Source organism: Pteronotus mesoamericanus, unplaced genomic scaffold (assembly GCF_021234165.1).
Source record: "Pteronotus mesoamericanus isolate MK-2021 breed Mesoamerican mustached bat unplaced genomic scaffold, CSHL_Meso_final contig_221, whole genome shotgun sequence".
Classification (NCBI taxonomy): domain Eukaryota; kingdom Metazoa; phylum Chordata; class Mammalia; order Chiroptera; family Mormoopidae; genus Pteronotus; species Pteronotus mesoamericanus.
The window spans coordinates 6,516,435-6,534,478 of record NW_026555092.1 but is presented as its reverse complement, the minus strand read 5'-3'; the positions used below and the strand labels follow the sequence as shown (position 1 = coordinate 6,534,478).

Sequence of the window (18,044 nt, the reverse complement as noted above, 5' to 3'; positions counted from 1 at the left end):
TCCCAGATTTTACTATTTACCTGGCTCCTGTTTTATAGGCTTAATCTGGCAATATTTGAGCCCACTCCTATTCCCTGTTTTCTAATGGTTAGTTGCTTGTCTTTTCTCTGTCGCCTCACCCTCTTTCCCAAGCCCCACTTTTCCTCTTACAACTTTTGTTTGGCCCAGAGAGCTGGGTGGAGAGTGAGAGAGAGCCAGTTGTGAATCTTGTTCTGTCCAATTTTCTGTTATTTTAGTTTTTATTTTATATGTAGACATAAAGACATAAACAAGTTTAATCCATCCTTGTATCTCACAAAGGGGCGTATACATAGCATACCACAAATTGGACCTTGTGAGGAAATTTGAAAATATTATATTTTCTATAAAATTGTTTCTTAGGTAGGTTATGGTAGAACCTGGAAAGGAAATATTAGCTCTACTTTTTGACCACAGTAAGAAAGATTTTTTGTATAGGATGAGCATTTTGTTAGTTTCTTCATTGCTGGTATTTTGCATTTAATGGTATCGGCTATTTCTCCTGTTTTTCATTACTAAAATCACACATGCATGTTTTTGTTGTCTTGAACTTTTCTAGACCTTATGCACATATCCTCTCAGTTCCTGTTTCCGAAACTGCTTATCCTGGGCAAACTCAGTACCAGACACTACAGCAATCTCAACCGTATGCTGTCTACCCTCAGGCAACCCAAACGTACGGACTACCTCCTTTTGGTAAGGCGTCCTATTATAAGCAGTTTCTAAGTATGTTGACTTTTATCCTCCAAAAACTAGAATCTTCCCCCAAAAAGCAAGCATGGCTGATGAGGAAGCCAAGAGATGAGTTGTTCTTTGCAGAGCACCTACTCCATTGCAGGTGTGATAGAAGTTGTGTAGACAGCTTTCCAACAGTATATTTGATGCATGTAATACAAAAGCATTATTTTTCAGTACCTGTTTGTTTGAGAAATTACTATGGATTTTACTTAATTTATACCAAACATGTTACCTTAGTTAGGTAAACATAATAAATATATTTTGAGGTGACCAGTTTCTTGCTAAAGCCAGGTAATCTAAATGCCCACATGGAATGTGCCTAATGATGGAGGAAGTCCCCAACTTTGTACAAACTTCCATGCATAGAAAATTTTATTTTTTGGTTTTAGATATCTTGGACATGAACTATAAATTAGAATCATTTACTAGAAGACAGTTTGAGATTCTTTGGACACTTAATATCTGCACTGAATTTTCTTTGTGTATATAAATTTTCTTTGTGTATATAAAGCACACTACTTAGTGTGCTTTATTACCTTTTCCCTGCTTTCCTAGAAGTGGTGTCAAAAAAATTGAAAGAATACTGTATTATTTCTAAATATGCAACATATTAATAAAATTCTATCTCTATTGCCTTAACTGAAACTAGCTGGGAATTGGAAAAATCTTCCAGACAGATCACCACAGATTATGGATGTATTAGTGTTGCCTGCTTTTGGTTTCTACATTGCTACTTTTCCTGGCCCATGTAGCTAATCTTTTATGATAGTGACTCCTTTCTAACTTTTAGGCATTCTGTGGCTCCTGATAACTACTAGAAACAAAAATGGGGGATTATGTTTCATGATAGTGGTTGTTGGTAACTTCGCAAGAGAAGAGAAACAGAAATGCTCATTGTTCATTTCCCCGTTTGTAGTCCATGTCTGCATGCCTGTCAGTTTCAGCTGGTATACTGAAATGTTACATCTGTGATATATTTAACTAGCCAAGACTGAGCAGTCCTTTTGGAAACAGAACTGTCTGTGTCTGTGTTTGTATTAAAACTGAATTTTCATTAGCTGGCTAACAATAGGCTAGCAAATATAAAGTAAGTATTTTCACCTTGTTATTTAATTCTCTGTTTTGATTTAAATTCATTATTAGCAAGCCAAAGCCCTTTATTATATTGTTGATCATTCTTATTGTTCAGTGTTAAATAACACTCCTGTTATATCTTTGAACTCAGATTATATAATACCTAACATAGTGCCATGTGAATATAGATCTTAGATATTATGGTATCTTTTTGTGATCACTGTGTTTCCCTTGTATTAAAGAAACAGGAAAATTCTGTAAAATAGATCAATCTTTGTTGAAAACTTAAAGGAAACAGTGTTATATGGTGAAGAAATACTGGTCATAACATTCTTTTATTACTCTGTTTTTGTTTACTATTTGGGAACCAGGGAAGCTTGTTTTATAAATTCATCTATCTGTAATTCAGAGAGAGGTAATCGTTAGTTTAATTTGACTTTAAATAATATATGAGACTTACTGGAGAGAGATTTAGGTTGGGGTAGTATGAATGATAGATGTAGCATATTCTCATATTTCATACAGGACATTATAAACAGATGTTTGGAATACTTTTTAAAGTAACCGTTTTTAAGACATTTTCTTATGTTTTAACATGGCTTTTTTTATGTGTTCACTCAAATACAAAACATTTCTTCTTGTGAAGATTTTGAAAATTTTGTCATCTTAATGCTTCCTGTTAGCACTAAAACTAGATTAGCCAATCTGTTATTTTATTTCAAGTGTAAACAGGGCTTCAGAAAGTCTCACTGTAATATTGTCTAATATATATTGAGTGCTTATTATACCAAGCAGTATGCTAAGAATAAATACTTTACACTTTACATTATTGTTTTATCTGTTCTCTTGAACCTCAGAAGTAAGGAGTAGTAGTATCCCTTTTTATAGATGAGGAAACAGGCTTAGAAGGATTGCATGACTAGCCTGAGGTCATACAATTAGTAAAAATGCCTATGATTAGAATTAAACCCAGGTCTGTTTAACCTAGAAGTCCTCATAGTTTAGGTCAGCAACTTTCAACTGGTGTGCTACAAGGATTTTTAAAACATACAATACCTGACTATTTAGTCATGGGCACTGACCGCTTTTCCTTTTGATTGTCAAATAAAGAAATAACAACAGCCAACACAACAATAGCCATCTAGTGTGAATGCCCTGTATTGAACCATAAATATATAGGTCATATAATAGAGTTGTATCTTATTGGTCATGTTGCATAAGGTTGCGTCTTACTGGTTAATTACTGGTACCAGAATCCTTATATACAAGTATAGGCATCTGATTTTTTAAAAAGTCACTTTGGCCCTTGCTGGTGTAACTCAGTGGATTGAGCACCGGCCTGCAAACCAAGGGGTCGCTGGTTCAATTCCCAGTGTAGGGCACATGCCTGGGTTGCAGGCCATATCCCCAGTAGGGAGCGCTTGAGATGCAACCTCACATTGATGTTTCTCTCCCTCCTTTCCCTTCTCTAAAAATAAATAAAAATCTTTTTAAAAAATAAGTAAAATCTTTTTTTTAAAGTCACTTTGGAGCAAAAAGGGGAGTAAATTATTAGTATTTATTTTTTATAAGTCAAAATTATACCTTTTTTTGTCAGATTGGCAAAAAAATATAATACAGTTTTTGGTGTGCCACAGAATTTTAGTAATTAGTTTATGTGTACCATGAGATGAAAAGGGTTGAAAAATCACTGGTTTAGGTCTATATGAAAAAGATAGTCTCACAGTTGTTTGGAATTTAAAACTTTTCCTCTTAAAGAAAGGAGAAAGACTAGAGGAAGGAAATCCAGGAAATCTATGAGTAATATTTAAAAGTAAAGGAATAGTGGTCATATTATTTTTTCAGAGCTATATAGAAACTTGGTGGGATGGTAGAAAGAGGATTAGAGGTTTAACTTCTAGTGAGACCTGAATGTGTGAGGAAAAGGGTAATTATTTATTTTAACAGGGCTCATAAAAGATTGCCTTAGCTGCCACTATTCTGACTTCTTTTAAAAGATCTTTATGGGAGATGGAGATTTGACTATATATTGAGAGCCAAAGGATGTTCATACCATTTCCCTCAGTAATTCACTTCTAGGAATGTATCCTATGGTACTAAAGATATCCACAAAATTTTACTATGATATTCATCATACCATTATTTATAATAGTAAAAGATTGGATACAGCGCACAAAGTCAGTGGAGAGGAATGTGTTCAATTGCAGTGTATCCATAGAATGGAAAACTATGTAGCCATTATAAATCATATTCTTAAAGAATATTTAACATCTTGAGAAAACATTATTAATTGAAAAAAGCAGTATGTAAAACTGAAAATACAATATAATATCCCCAGTTAGTATTTTTTAAAAATATGTATGTAGAGACTAATTTGGAAGAAAAAAAATGTGAAATTAACAATCCAGGCACTATACAGTTTGATCCTAGAACCATGCAAAGTGAGAACTGCCTATATTTTTTTCTGTGTGGTAAGACTGAATTTTTTCCTTACATTATATATTTTCCTAATTTTCTATAATATACATCTACTTACTTTACATTTATAAAAATATTTATATTTTACTAGGATAAGTAATCAGAGTAAATTATTTAGTATTTATACTAGTTCATACCAGTGAGCTATTAAATCAACAAACCAAGATATTCTTTCATGTGTTGTTGTTTTTTCCTAGCATTAATGTGTACTTCAATTCCTAACCAAACTAATCTCTAAAGATCCACCACTCTGATATGTGTTACTATAAACTGAACTGCTCAGATTAGTTTGGTTATTAACTAACTAATGGTGACTCTCATTTGTGCTCAGAGACTTGGATACAAAGTTCATGATAAGACCCCTGTATGGGGCAGTAGGAGAATAGCACTCAGAGACAGACTTCCTTACCCATTGTTAGTTCAGCTGCTGCTGCATATAAGACTTTTTGTGCTTAAAATGACCTAAGAAGCTTTGTAGTTGTAGGCATAGAGCAGTGGACTAGTAGTCAGGAAACCAGGATTTGGTTTCATCATTTGCTATGGGCGGTAAATAGTGCTCTACAGTCAAATCATACCACATATTACTTGGGATTCTTGGAAGGGTGCTTTTAAAGGAAGATGCTTATTAAAGAGCAAGGCTATAGTAACACTGGAGGCAGTGCCATATTGTCTTTTATTTCTCTAGTCTTCATAAAATAATTATGTGTTAAATATCTACATCGTATTTCTGGCCAAAAACATTCAAAACAATCTACTCCCCTACTTGGACATTTTGCCTTAATTTTTGACCTTATAAAAAAATCCAGTTTATAGACTGTTTACATTTTGAAACTTTAAAATGATACTAAATAATGAGACTAGCAAAACATTCTCAGTTAATACTATTTTTACTAAGGTAGCATTTTAGTACAGTGTAATAAAAAACGTTCACAAATCCAACATCTCTGGTTCAGAACCTATTTAGAAAAAAATCACATTGATTACAGTAAAATCTGAAAGTTTTTATGACATTGAAATGAAATTTGTTTTCTAAAAATTATGATACCACCTAGAATCATGGCACTAATATTCAAATTTCACATTGTAAATGTTTAAAGAATAACCTTAAATAATTTTTTTTGCTGGAAATCAGATATAACAAGAATAACCTTAAATAATTTTTTTTGCTGGAAATCAGTTCTGCTTTTGGAAGATAGTTGGCTATGACTAACCTGGACAAGAATTTTTAAATGACCATGAACTGTGTTGTGGGGGTGGGATGGGGGTGGAGTCAGTCCTCTTAATTCATGATAGAGATGGTGATGTTCCTCAGTCTCAAATAAGTCGTTTCTTGTGTTTAATAGGTGAGAAAAGAACATCACTTTTTTCTTTTAATGCTTTTAGTTTGGGTCAAAGCAATTATCATGTCCCATTATCAACCTTTTTAAAATTTTCCCTTTACTATTCTTATATTTACTTTTTTGACAAATTTTACAGGTCCAAGTTGTGCTAAGATATCTCAGTGCCCTGGTGAAGCAGAGATTCTTATTATTAAAGCATTACATTTCTATGTATTCCTTATCAGATTAGGATTAAATGAAATGAGGTAATGTTGAACTGGAAGCTGTGGCTGATGTTGGTATTGACTTTCTTACCTGGAATGTGTTTGATTGGTGAACTTCTTGAAACAAATTACCAGCTTCAACTACACTGATCCAGCAACCATAGCTTTTCAGAACACAGTGAATAACCAGACAGTAAGGTTTTGTTTTGTTTTTTGTATTGTTTTGTTTTTAATAAATAGACTTTACATAGCCAAAGTTATCACAAAAACTATTCACTTATAAAGGACAACCTTAGGCTCTCATGTAGAAGGAAAGCTTTGTTTTTGGTTTCCTAGTTTACTACAAATGAAAAAGGAAGGAGATAGGTAGATGGGAGATTGTCAAGAAGTGACAAATCACAGAGAAAAGACAAAGTGGTATAAGAATCTACAAATCATAGAACCATAATTTTTATTTATTACTGAGCAAATGTCTTCACATATCACAATAGCCTCTGTTTCTATAGTATATATAGCACAGCACAATATACTCTTTTAACAATAACTGTGAGAAAATCTAAAGGTATGCTTACTATTTCCTCCCTGCTGAGAAAGCAGGAAAAGATATAAATATATTTTAGAAAGATTGTTTCAGGAGCATTGTGATAAAAATAAAGTAAAACTGAACAGCTATGATGTCTATCAGTATGAAATAGATTTATATGTTCTGACTTGGAAATATGTCTCTTAGAGGTATGTGGAAAAGCAAATTTTGAACAGTATGTATAATTTTTTTTAATTTTTATTAAAATTAAGAAAAAAGATTAGTCAATACATAGGAGAACCTGAGTAATTCTTACGGAAACTTCATAGTGATTAAGTCTGGATGACTTTGATTTTTCTAAGTCACATATTTCTGTAATGTTTTAATTTATAAAAATGAGCAGGTGTGTCTTTCTTAATCAGAAGAAACAAAGGCAGCAAATTAACCAGCTTAAGAAGGCAGAGAAATATTTAATACATTTTAGAAAACTCTGGTGCTTGTTTCATGGGTAAGTGAATTTTAACTTATGTGGAATGTCTCCCGCCTTGACAGTGCAGATAAGTGATTTGTTGCTGTACATGAATATCAGGCACTCTTTACAACAAATAACTCTGGTTGGGTCTCAGTAGCTTCTTTTTTGAACCCTGGTCAATTTTCCCCAACTACTGAAATGAAAAAATATATATATATAGATATAGGTATTTATCACTATTGGGGTTTTGACAAGAGTTTTGTTTCTCTGGCCCCATTCCCCAGTTCTTGGAAATTGTATTTGCTTGTGGTACATAAGTGAGAGAATCAGTAGTATTCTCTTACAAGCAAATTTATTTTTCTTTTAAGATTTATATTTTAAACTACTGGCTGATATTTGAAAGCATAACCATGCTCCTCAGTCCCAGTGTATTGTTGTAATTGGTCCAATTTATCTGATTCAGGTGCATTGTGGCCAGGTATGAAACCTGAAAGTGGTTTAATTCAGACTTCATCTCCAAGTCAACACAGTGTTCTTACCTGCACTACAGGGTTAACCACAAGCCAGCCAAGCCCAGCACATTATTCTTATCCCATTCAAGGTAAATAGGCATGGTCGTGTGTGTTTTTTTATTGTTGGTTTTTGTTTTTAATCTCTCTGTATCTCCGGCAAATTGGGTAATAGGAGCTCTGTCTTCTAAAATAGAAGGGGGTGATATGTGCACTTGTGCATGCTTTTCATGTTAGGCAAACCAGAACCTGGGGGTGTGGTTTGTAAGTAGTTTAACCTTTGAATGTGAACTGCTTGGTAGAATTGAAGCCTTTCCTTTTGCATGTTTGGTGTTCAGAAAACCTATCTGTTCTCAGTGGCATTTTGTTCTGTGAATGAGCAGAAGACTCCATGGGTTAGAACTTTGCTGACTTCTTGTATATGAAGTCCAGATAGAGTGGAATGTGAAATGAGTGCTGCTTTGGAAGATATGTGCTGCTTTTCTGCTGTGGTTTTGTCATACCTCTACCTCTATTTACCACTTCCTGGTGAGAGCATTTTTTTTTTGCTCACAAAGTTGCCTTGTTTCTATTTCATGATAAAAAGCATAGCATTAAAGCTTGAACTCTAAACATCTCTGCCTTCCCACGTTCTTCTCTAAAAGGTTAGAAGTATGATGGGACTATTAGGAATGAAGACCAAGAAACTCAAAAGGCACTATGGAATTAATGCTCAACCTTTCCAAGTCCAGTGCAGGCAATTTACCATTGATCCAGATGGAGAATTAATGTCCATGTATCTGGCTTCTCATCTGTCTCCTTACTCCTGACATAGCCCAGCTTTTGAATTTTATTCCTTATAAAATGGGTGCCCAGGGAATAAGGGTGGGACAGGAAAAACTGGTCTGAGATACTCTGAAGATACAAACTTCGGTGATAAAGTGTTTTGATGTAGATTATGTTAAACAAAATATTTTGATTTTCAGTTTTAACTGTTTTCAGTTAAATGATTGAGAATTACTTCTGCTTGGTCCATTGAGAACAGAACTGGTCACTACATTCTAAGACATTGCTCTTGAGCTACTTTTACTTTCTGTTGTTTACCAAGTCTCCTCTTATTTATTTTCCCTTCTTTCTAGGTTTGTTCCCTCCCCCTTCTTTCTTTCTAAAATGAGAACAACCCAGCAGTGAAAAAAACCTCAAAGAGCATGACTTTGTCTGTCTTGCCCTCTACCCCTTTTCATTTTAATAAAGTATTTCTCTAGGTTGGGAGGCCTTTTTGAGTCCAACTACAGGCAAATCTAGTTGCCAAATCCCTCTAACGGATAGATCCCTGAGGTCCACATCTAGGTTGACTACATCTCGGTCATGAAAGAAAAACATACGATTCTCTTTTCTAGTGTTACTAACCCTTTTCCAAGGTGTAAACTTAATAGCTATGCTTGCTTCTCCCTCTTTGTAAAACAAGAGGAACCACCTTTTGAAGGTCTTTAGAACTCATTGCTATAAAAGGGTCGTGAAAATATATTTTAAACTCTGCTATCCACTATCCTGAGTTGTTAATACATTTTTTCCCCTTCTGTTAGATTCACCTGGTTTCCTCACCTTTTGCTAATTATCATTGCTGATGTTTATTAAGTGCTTACTCTGCTCTTAGCATTGTTATAAGCAATAGATATTTCAACTTAAAGAAGGGGAACATACGACACAGAAAAGCAAAGGGGCTTGTTTAAGGTCAAAAAGTAAACAATTAAGTCAAGATGTTGGACAGTCTGACCCCAGAGCATGAGTGATTTATTATTGAAAAGTTATTATTTTTAATATTAAACTTGTATCAATATCAACCCTCCCATAATTAAGAACCTAGAGTGACAAATATCTAAATTCATTTTCTTCCCTTTTTCTGGTTAACCAATTGGTACATTGTGTTGTTCATTAACACTGTGGCAGACAGAGATTTTAAGGCAGAAGTTCACCAAATTGAATGTCAATTATAATAGAAAAACTTCTTAAATAAAAAGTTTACCATTGAATTAATCCATTTTTGGTTTTTGCCACTTATTTTGAAGAAAAAAATGATAGAAAACAAATTGAAACAATTGGCTAAAATGAAATAGGAGTATTATTCACACATTTAAATTGCTTGGGTTCTCTACTCACTCTCCTCACTCCCACTTTTTATTTCCTTTAGCACGGATAATTAATGTTAGCTGTCCAGGACTTCTTCCTTACCCCTGTGTGTAAATAGCTAGTCATTCCACAGAATAAAAACAAAGAACATTGCATTGATTTTTTTTTAAGTGGTCAAAACAGCAATGTTCCCTTATTCCACCCCAAAGCATTCTGTAATTGACAACAGCTCTTCTTTCTTAGGGAAGTTATCTCAAAAAACAAATTCCCCTTCTGGCTTGATCAACTATGACCAAAACCTTTCATTGATACCTCAGTACAATGAAAACCCTTTGATTAAGTAGATCTAGCTTCTTGATATCAATCTTGCTAGACTGTCTGTATGTGGCCCAAACTCTGGTAATTTTCTTTAGTTGAGATGGGTTAAATGATTAATATTCAAGTGGCAAAAGTAATTACAAAAATTTCAGTTAATTTTAACTCAATCTTTTAATAAATGTCTTTGGGCTCTGAGGCTGTTGGTACTATACAGCAGTCTTTCATTGACCAGATTTTTTTTTTATAGACTTTATTTTTTTAGAAGAGTTTTCGATTTATTTAAAAGAATGAGCATGTGGTATAGAGTTATATATGTATCCTCCCACTTTGCACAATTTCCCCTATTATTAACATCTTTTATTAGACTGGAACATTTGTTAAAATTAATCAACCAATATTGGTATGTTATTGTTAACTAAGTCCATAGTTTATTCAGATTTCCTTAGTTTTTACCTCATGTCCTTTTTCTTTCCAGCATCCCATCCATGATACCACATTTCATTTGTCCTGTCTCCTTATTTTCCTCTTGACTGTGCAGTTTTTCAGACTTTCCTTGATTTTGATGACCTTGACATGCCATACATGAATTTTACAAGTTTATATGTATACAAGATATAAATGAATCCCATAAGTATTTATTGAGCATCACTTCACCTGTAGGCCAGGTGCCTTACTAGATATTGGAGATAATGAGTAAGATATTAAGGTTATGCCTTCATGGAGCTTACAGACTAGTCGAGGAGATAAGAAAACAAGCAAGCAAAAAAAGAGATTTTGAAAATTACTCTGAAAGGAATAAAGAATAAATTTCTATTGGAAAAACAGTAAAGGAGTTAGTTTTAATGGAGAAGTCAGAGAGAGTCTCTCTGAGAAGGAGGAGCCATCATGCAGTGAGGAGGAGAGGGACAGGCCAGGGAGAATAATCCAGGCAAAGGGGTGAGTAGAAATTAAATCTTGCACCAACTTTCATGTACCATTAACCCTCCAGCTTCGGGACAGTGTCACTTGATTCAACTGTGCCTCTCAGAGTTCTATAACTATACTCATTGATTAGAACTGTCTGTGTATTGACTGAGTTAGGTGGACCTCTACGGGGGCATGGTTCTCAGATGCTTTGTCTTTCTGTGATTTCACAGCTCCATTGTCAAAGCAGGAGTGGAGACTTATCCAAAGATAGTTTCCCTTGGCATTTGGAGAGCTAATAGCCTTTAGATATATATCAATAGGAGTTACCACTTGAGTTTTATTTGATTCTCTAAATTTGTACCTTTTGTTGCATATCTTATTGCTGCTGCTTTTGTTTTTAAATCTGCACCCGATGAAGAATTGGGAGATCCCAGTTTTGTCATCTTGATTATCTACCATTAGCTCCATGACTGTGGACAAATTAACTCTTCTTTGTCCCAGGTCCTTCATCTGAAAGCTGGCGTTGCAGCAGTAATTATTCCTTATATCTAATTTACCTTAATCTCTTCTACACTTTCTTCTAAGCAGAGTTCCCTTGAGGAAAGAGATAAAAAATTTCCTCTGATATTGACCAGTAGTCTCAAGTTTCGCCTGCATTGTTCATCAGCCTATTCTTAATCGAGGGTTCCTGTTCACTTCCCCTCTAGAGGACTTTCTTGCTAATGGGCTAGGTAGTTACCCATATAGCCAGGTCTACCTGATGCTGAACCCTTATGGTGTTTCTGACTGCAGTGGGAACCATGTCTAAATATGCTTATGATAAGTGAAGGGGAGGAATTTAAGACCTCAATCTCAGTTGCATTGTCCACCTGAAAAAAAGTCTCTGTGGCAAATACTTGTCACTGAGGATTTGATTAAAACCCTAGTGGAATCTGCGGTTCTTAGATGGGTATGAAAAACTTAACCCAAATTCCTTATCTCAAGATAGGCAGCCTAATTAAATTATCGGGTAAATATTTACCTGGCCAGAATAATATTTAATATTGTCTGAGTTTTTCCAGGCTTACTGGTAAAATAATTGAATGCCAGATCATAGTGTTTGTTGATTCACGTTAATAATTCATTAAAATGCATTATTTGAGTAGTGCCCAAGAAACACCTCCAAGTACTTTAGAATTTGGAGGACCATCTTTCTTTCTCAAAGGAATTATGCCACTTCAGGAAAGGCATAATTTGAGGCAAGTGACAAATACTATGTTGTAGGATTTACATGTGGATTTACCAGAGCTCTTGTATTTTCTACTAATTTTCAGTAGGCCACATTGCAGGTGAGTCATTTTTAAACTGCTGGAGAAGATGGACTGCATTCTAATTTATTGGTATCATTAGTATGAACCAGTGCATTGTGTATGTATCCTTCTAGGGCTTAAGTAGGAATAGTTGAAGACTCAAGTTGAAACAGAAAAATGTTTGAACTGTTTTATCTTATCAAGTCTAAATTATAGTATAGCATGTAAAAGAGCAAAACCAGTATTTGTTTCCTTTGCTAATGTTCTCTATATCCTTGTAGATCTGTTTATTTAAAATACAGTATATTTTAAATTTCTTCCAGCATTTTACATAATACCTTTAATATCTCAACACTCTCAATCCTGTAGCTTCAAGCACAAATGCCAGCCTGATATCCACTTCATCTACAATTGCCAATATTCCAGCAGCAGCAGTTTCCAGCATTTCAAACCAGGTACAGTGCTTTTGTTCATCTAGCTAGCTCTTCCTCTCTTCTTTTTGTGGTCAATTTGCCAATCTAAAAAACAACCAGTATGAGCTGGAGAGACCCTTCTCTAGATGCTCTGAGAACCAGCACCCTGGATGGTTTCTCAGGCTACCTTCCACTTTCTCTTATGTCTCTGTTAAGCCTCTCAGTGATAGGGTTCTTTCTGCTCCCTGTATCTACTGTGTGTATCTCTGCTTCCTACCTCACCCCTTCTAAGAAGTAAGCTCCATGAGGGTAGAGATTTATTTTTCTATTTTGTTCACTTATATATTGCCACAGGTTATAAAAATGCCTGACACTCCTTTTCAAGGCACATAATAAATATTTGTGGAATGAATAAACATTGCTTCCACATTTCTATTTAGCCACTCATTCCTGGTATGGTTTCATTCCTTGTTCTATTAACATTTTATACTTAGATCACTGGTAATGTTTTAGTGCTTTTGTTGTTTTTATTTGTTGTTTCTCTTCAGCAATTAGTATTATCAACCCCTGTATCCATGGATCTTTTTTTCTGGCCACAATTAACATACTACTATTCTGGTTCTTTCTTTTCCTTTTTTTTTTAAATGTTTGTTCTTGCATTTGTTCATTCTTTTAGTCCATAAATATTTATTGAATTCTTACTATGTACCTGGAACTCTTCAGGATACATCTCTCTCTCCCCCTTTTCTTAGCTTTTCTTTTTGATATCGTCTTCTATCATAGACAGTCTCTATTTAGTTTTTCACATGTTTTTCATCCCCAATAATGTTTCACCATATTTACAATATCCATTTACTACCTCTGAAATAAAGAGTCTAGTCCTAACCTTAGGTTATCTACAGGCTTCCTGCTGATTGGTGGACATATTTTCTTTAATGTCCTTCTACTTCCCTAAGTTCACCATATCTAAAACCAACCTTTCATTGTACCCTTTCTTCTGTCCCTTTGTTTTTCAACAGTAAAACTACTTTTCTCTATCACTTCTGAATTCTTACCAATAAGACCATTTTTAAATAAACCTAGATATCCCATTTTTTGCTGTCTGTTCATTTTCTAAAACATTATCTGATTAATTTCCTCTAAATGCCACTTTTTATCCTATACTCACCTGCTCATTATCTTTTTGTATTTTTATTTGTTGCTTTGAATTAGATAATCCCCATTTCCTGCCCCAACATAGGCTAACCACCATTCCCTAAAGTATCCAAATTATACAGAGATCCTTTCAGCCAGACTCAGCATTTCTGGTCCCTTAATAGAACCTTTTCAGAGCCTGTTCGTGTATTTATCTTCTCTGCCCACTTATCTCAGAAAGCTCCCTGACTATCACAATTTTCAGTAGTAGTTGTCTTCCTCTATATTTCACTCATTTGACATACAATTTACTGCCAATTTGTTGAAAATGTTTTTGTGTTAGCTCCTGCTAAAATTTTAACTCCCTTGAATACAGCTAGTATTATTCTTTTCTTTAATATTCTCTTCCCACTTGTGCATAGACACATACACACTTACAGTAGATGCTTATGTACTCTTTATAAATGATCTGATCATTTAGCAACTTCCTACCTATCACCAAGATCAGTATCAATGGAATTTTTTAAGGTGTGTTTTTGACTCATTTTTTAAACAGCTTTATTAAGGTATAAGTGACATACAATAAACTTTACAGATTTAAATTGTACAGTTTGGTAAGTTTTGACATATATGTGCTTGTGAAACCACCAAAACTTCTTTGCAAATGTCTTGTTGTTCTTTTTAATCCTCACCCAAGGATATGTTTATTGATTTTCAGAGAGAGGAGAGAAACATAGATCTGTTGCCTCTCTTATGCACCCCTATTGGGGATTGAACCCACAGCCTAGGTATGTGCTCTGACCAAGAATCAATCCTGCAACCTTTTGGTGTACAGGATGATGCTCCAGCCAGCTGAGCACCCAGCCAGGGCCTCTTTGAATATTTAGAAAAAATACTCAGTTTTTAAATGAGGAAACTTTAATGTGGGATATGTGGTTTTCTTTTTTCTTTTTGTTCTTCTTTTTTTGTTTGTTTGTTTAAGTCCTTCTGTCCTTAGAAGAAGCACAACTATGTAGTGCAATGGTTTATAAACTTTTTATAGAGATATTCCTTCAAGAATTCCATGCTGATATTTATCCAAAAATTCAGTACATGAAATAGAAAGAAAGAAAAAACAGCTGTTGTAGTAGAAAAAGGGACATTGTATGTAGAATGCATGGAACCTTTTCTTCACAGCCTTCTCCTCATCCCAGAAAGCCCCAAGGCATCTCCTCTTGACTCTTAGGTTTCCAACAGAATGCATTTTGAAAATCATGGGTTTAGGTAGAAGATAATAGATAGGCAAATGAGAAATCAAATTAATGTTTTAGGAAAATAATCGTGAATAAGAGGGACATGAAAGTCTCTTGTGTTGAAAGTCTGTTAATGTTTTGCTTTTTCTAAAAGACTTGTTTTTCTCCCTTAATCTCTTTGGTCTATAGGACTATCCCACCTATACTATCCTTGGTCAGAGTCAGTACCAGGCCTGCTACCCTAGCTCTAGCTTTGGAGTCACAGGCCAGACTAACAGTGATGCTGAGAGCACCGCATTAGCAGCAACCACATACCAGACAGAGAAGCCTAGTGTCATGGTACCTGCGCCTGCAGCACAGAGACTTTCCTCTGGTAAGCACCACAGCTCTGAAAACTTTGGCTTAAGTGCACTTCGTCCAACAGGTGATGGCGATGATTATCTTTTTCTGGTCTAAGTTACAGTTACTGTGCTATTGGCTCTCCCTCTCAGAAGTCTTCAGACATTGGAACCAGACTGTAATGAGTCATTGCCAGGTTGAGTGTAAAATACTTGATGCTGTGAACAGAAAAGTACCAAGAATGAAAAGACTTTTTATTGCTCCCACACTACCCTCCCTATGGCTTTAACATGATTGTCCCAGGGAACTTCAGAATCGTGGCACATTTTATAAAAATTGGAGGACTCCAGTTTTAGTCTAAATGTTTTGGACTTCTGCTCAGCTTCAGAGTAGTAGTTCTTAACTTTTTCTATGTCATGGATACCTTTAAGATTCTAAGGAAACCTAAAGAAATTCATGAAATTTAACCTACAAATTTAGATCTGTACATTTAGCTTTGAAATGTATAGATGAATTATGATGTCCAGGTTAAAAAACAAAAACAAACAAACAAAAAACCTGACCTAAAGGTTTTAAGCACACATTCAATAAATACATGCACATTCTTTTTTACTTATCTCTGTTTTTCATGAAAATTTGATGGTTTGCTGTCATGTAACATAACTGGAGGAAGGACTCTTTATTGTTATTACCACTGATGCATTTTCCAGAACAATGCTCTACATCAACTAAAGCAATTTTCTGTGTATCTTGCTTTTTACCACTCTTCTGAGTAATGGACATATAGATGGTAACTTCCAACTTATATAACTTTGAAATAATTACATGTACTGATGCTTTAGTTTTGAAATCATTTCTCTAAATATCTTTGTTCTTCATAGTAATTTTAACTTTTTAAAAATGGAGAATTTCAAGCATAGAAGTTGTCAGAGTAGTATAATGAACACTTAATGTATCCATCATCCATCTTCAATAATTAACAACTCATAGGCAGTCTTTTTTCAACTGTACTTCATCCAATTCCCTCCCCAAATTCCAAGCATCATATTTTAAAAGATAGGTACTCAACATGACCACAATTTCATTATCCCACCTAAAATAATTCAACAATAATTCCTTAATATCATAAAGTAGCAAAAGTTATTCATATTTCCAGTTGTTTCATAAATATTAGGAGTTTTGTTTATCTTTTTACAGTTTGTTTAAATGAGGAACCAAGTAAGGTCCATACATTGTGATTGGTAGATGTGTATTTTGTCTCTTTTAAGCTATAAATTTCCCCATCTCTGTTTTAGTCACTCACATACTTCATTTGTTGAAGGAACTATTGTTTATCCCATACTATTTCCCTGAATTTTGTTTATTCTTTTTTTAAAGATTTTATTTATTTATTTTTAGAGAGGGGGAAGGGAAGGAGAAAGAGAGGGAGAGAAATATCAATGTGTGGTTGGCTCTTGCACGCCCTCTACTGGGCACCTGGCCCACTACCCAGGCATGTACCCTGACTGGGAATCAAACCAATGACCATTTGGTTTGCAGGCTGGCATACAGTCCACTGAGCCACACCAGCCAGGGCTATTATATATTTTTCAAAGTATATTTTATTATATTATTATAGTTGTCCCAATATTTCCCCCTTTGCCCTCCTCTGCCTATTACCCTCCTTCCCTCCAGCAGTGCCCCACCTTAGTTCATGTCCATGGGCCGTGCATATAGGGAGTCCCTATAAAAGGCACCTGTAAATTGTGTGGGGAAGAGCCTTAGGTAATCTACGGGGTGGGCAACCAGCTTCACCACTTTGTGGCTCTGTGTGGAGGGGGGACTCAGAGAGGGGATTATGCTGCTGCCTTCCTTCTGGGGGTTTGCCCAGCACTCACCCCATTTCTAGTTACTTCACCCACTTCCCATATGCAACTGGTGCCCTCCCAGCTGCTGCCCTGGTGTTGAATCCCAGAGTGGGTAGGTTTGTATATGTTTTAAGACTGCAGGCCCTTTAAGTGAAGTTCCCTGAAATCCAGTAGTTCTTCCAGTGCCCAACCCCCACTAGTTTTTACAGCCAGAAGTTATGGGGATTTATCTTCCCAGCACTGGAACCCTGGACTGTGTGGTCTGGCCTGTGCCTGGTATCACTTGCTCCCAAGTATCCCTCCTGATTTTTATCCACCACACATGAATGTGGGACTGCCCATGCCTGTGCCACTGCCTCTCCATGCGACACCATGTCTCCTTGCCTCTCTGCTCCATCTCTGCTTCTCTGCCCCTCCTACCTGTCTGGATGAATGTGGTTTCCTTAAATCCTTGGTTGTCAGACTTCCATACAGTTCAATTTTCTGACAGTCCTGGGTGTTAACTTGTTTTGAGATTTAGTTGTAATTCTTTTTGTAGTTGCATAGGAGGCGAAGCGTGTCTGCCTATGCCTCAATCTTGATGGAAACTCTTGTTTATTATATTCTTATGGAGTAGTTTAACATGTCCTGCTGCCTTTTGTATGTTATTGTAAGTTAGTACATGGACATAGAGCAGTCTTTTTTAGTTAGAGGCAATATTGTGCTGTGTACCCCTCCTTTAACATTTGACAATGTATGAAAACATTTTTGGTTGTCATACTGGGTGGGAGTGCTACTGGCATCCAGAACGTAGAGGTCAAGGATGTTCCTTAACCAGACATCATACAATGTACAGGACAGCACACTCACAACAAAAATGATTTGGCTCAAAATGTTAATTGTGCCAAGTTGAGAAACTCTGATCTAGAGGCTTGATCAGGGTCAGTTTTTGTTTGTTGTTATTGTTTTTTGTTTTTGTAAAATAACTTCATAGATGTGTTCTATGGGAGGCAGGCATCTAAATTCTAGCTATAACTCTCTTAGCAATGTCAGGAACTTTTGATGCTCAGCGCCCACTTCTGCATTCTCAAATTACTTAAGATTACTTTGGTTTTTCATTTTT

The 18,044-nt window shown here is 35.4% G+C and overlaps 1 protein-coding gene across 2 annotated transcripts in view; it reads left to right on the top strand.

Moving 5' to 3' along the window:
* The window catches only part of EYA3 (EYA transcriptional coactivator and phosphatase 3), an 84,516-nt gene that overhangs the window by 43,637 nt on the left and 22,835 nt on the right, over positions 1-18,044 (top strand). Inside the window, exons 6-9 of one of the 2 annotated variants that reach the window (XM_054571833.1) lie at positions 578-714; positions 7,310-7,447; positions 12,347-12,432; positions 14,946-15,129. In XM_054571833.1, coding sequence (XP_054427808.1) covers positions 578-714; positions 7,310-7,447; positions 12,347-12,432; positions 14,946-15,129 — 545 coding nt within the window. The remainder of the gene's footprint in view (positions 1-577; positions 715-7,309; positions 7,448-12,346; positions 12,433-14,945; positions 15,130-18,044) is intronic. The other variant, XM_054571834.1, reaches the window with a different exon arrangement.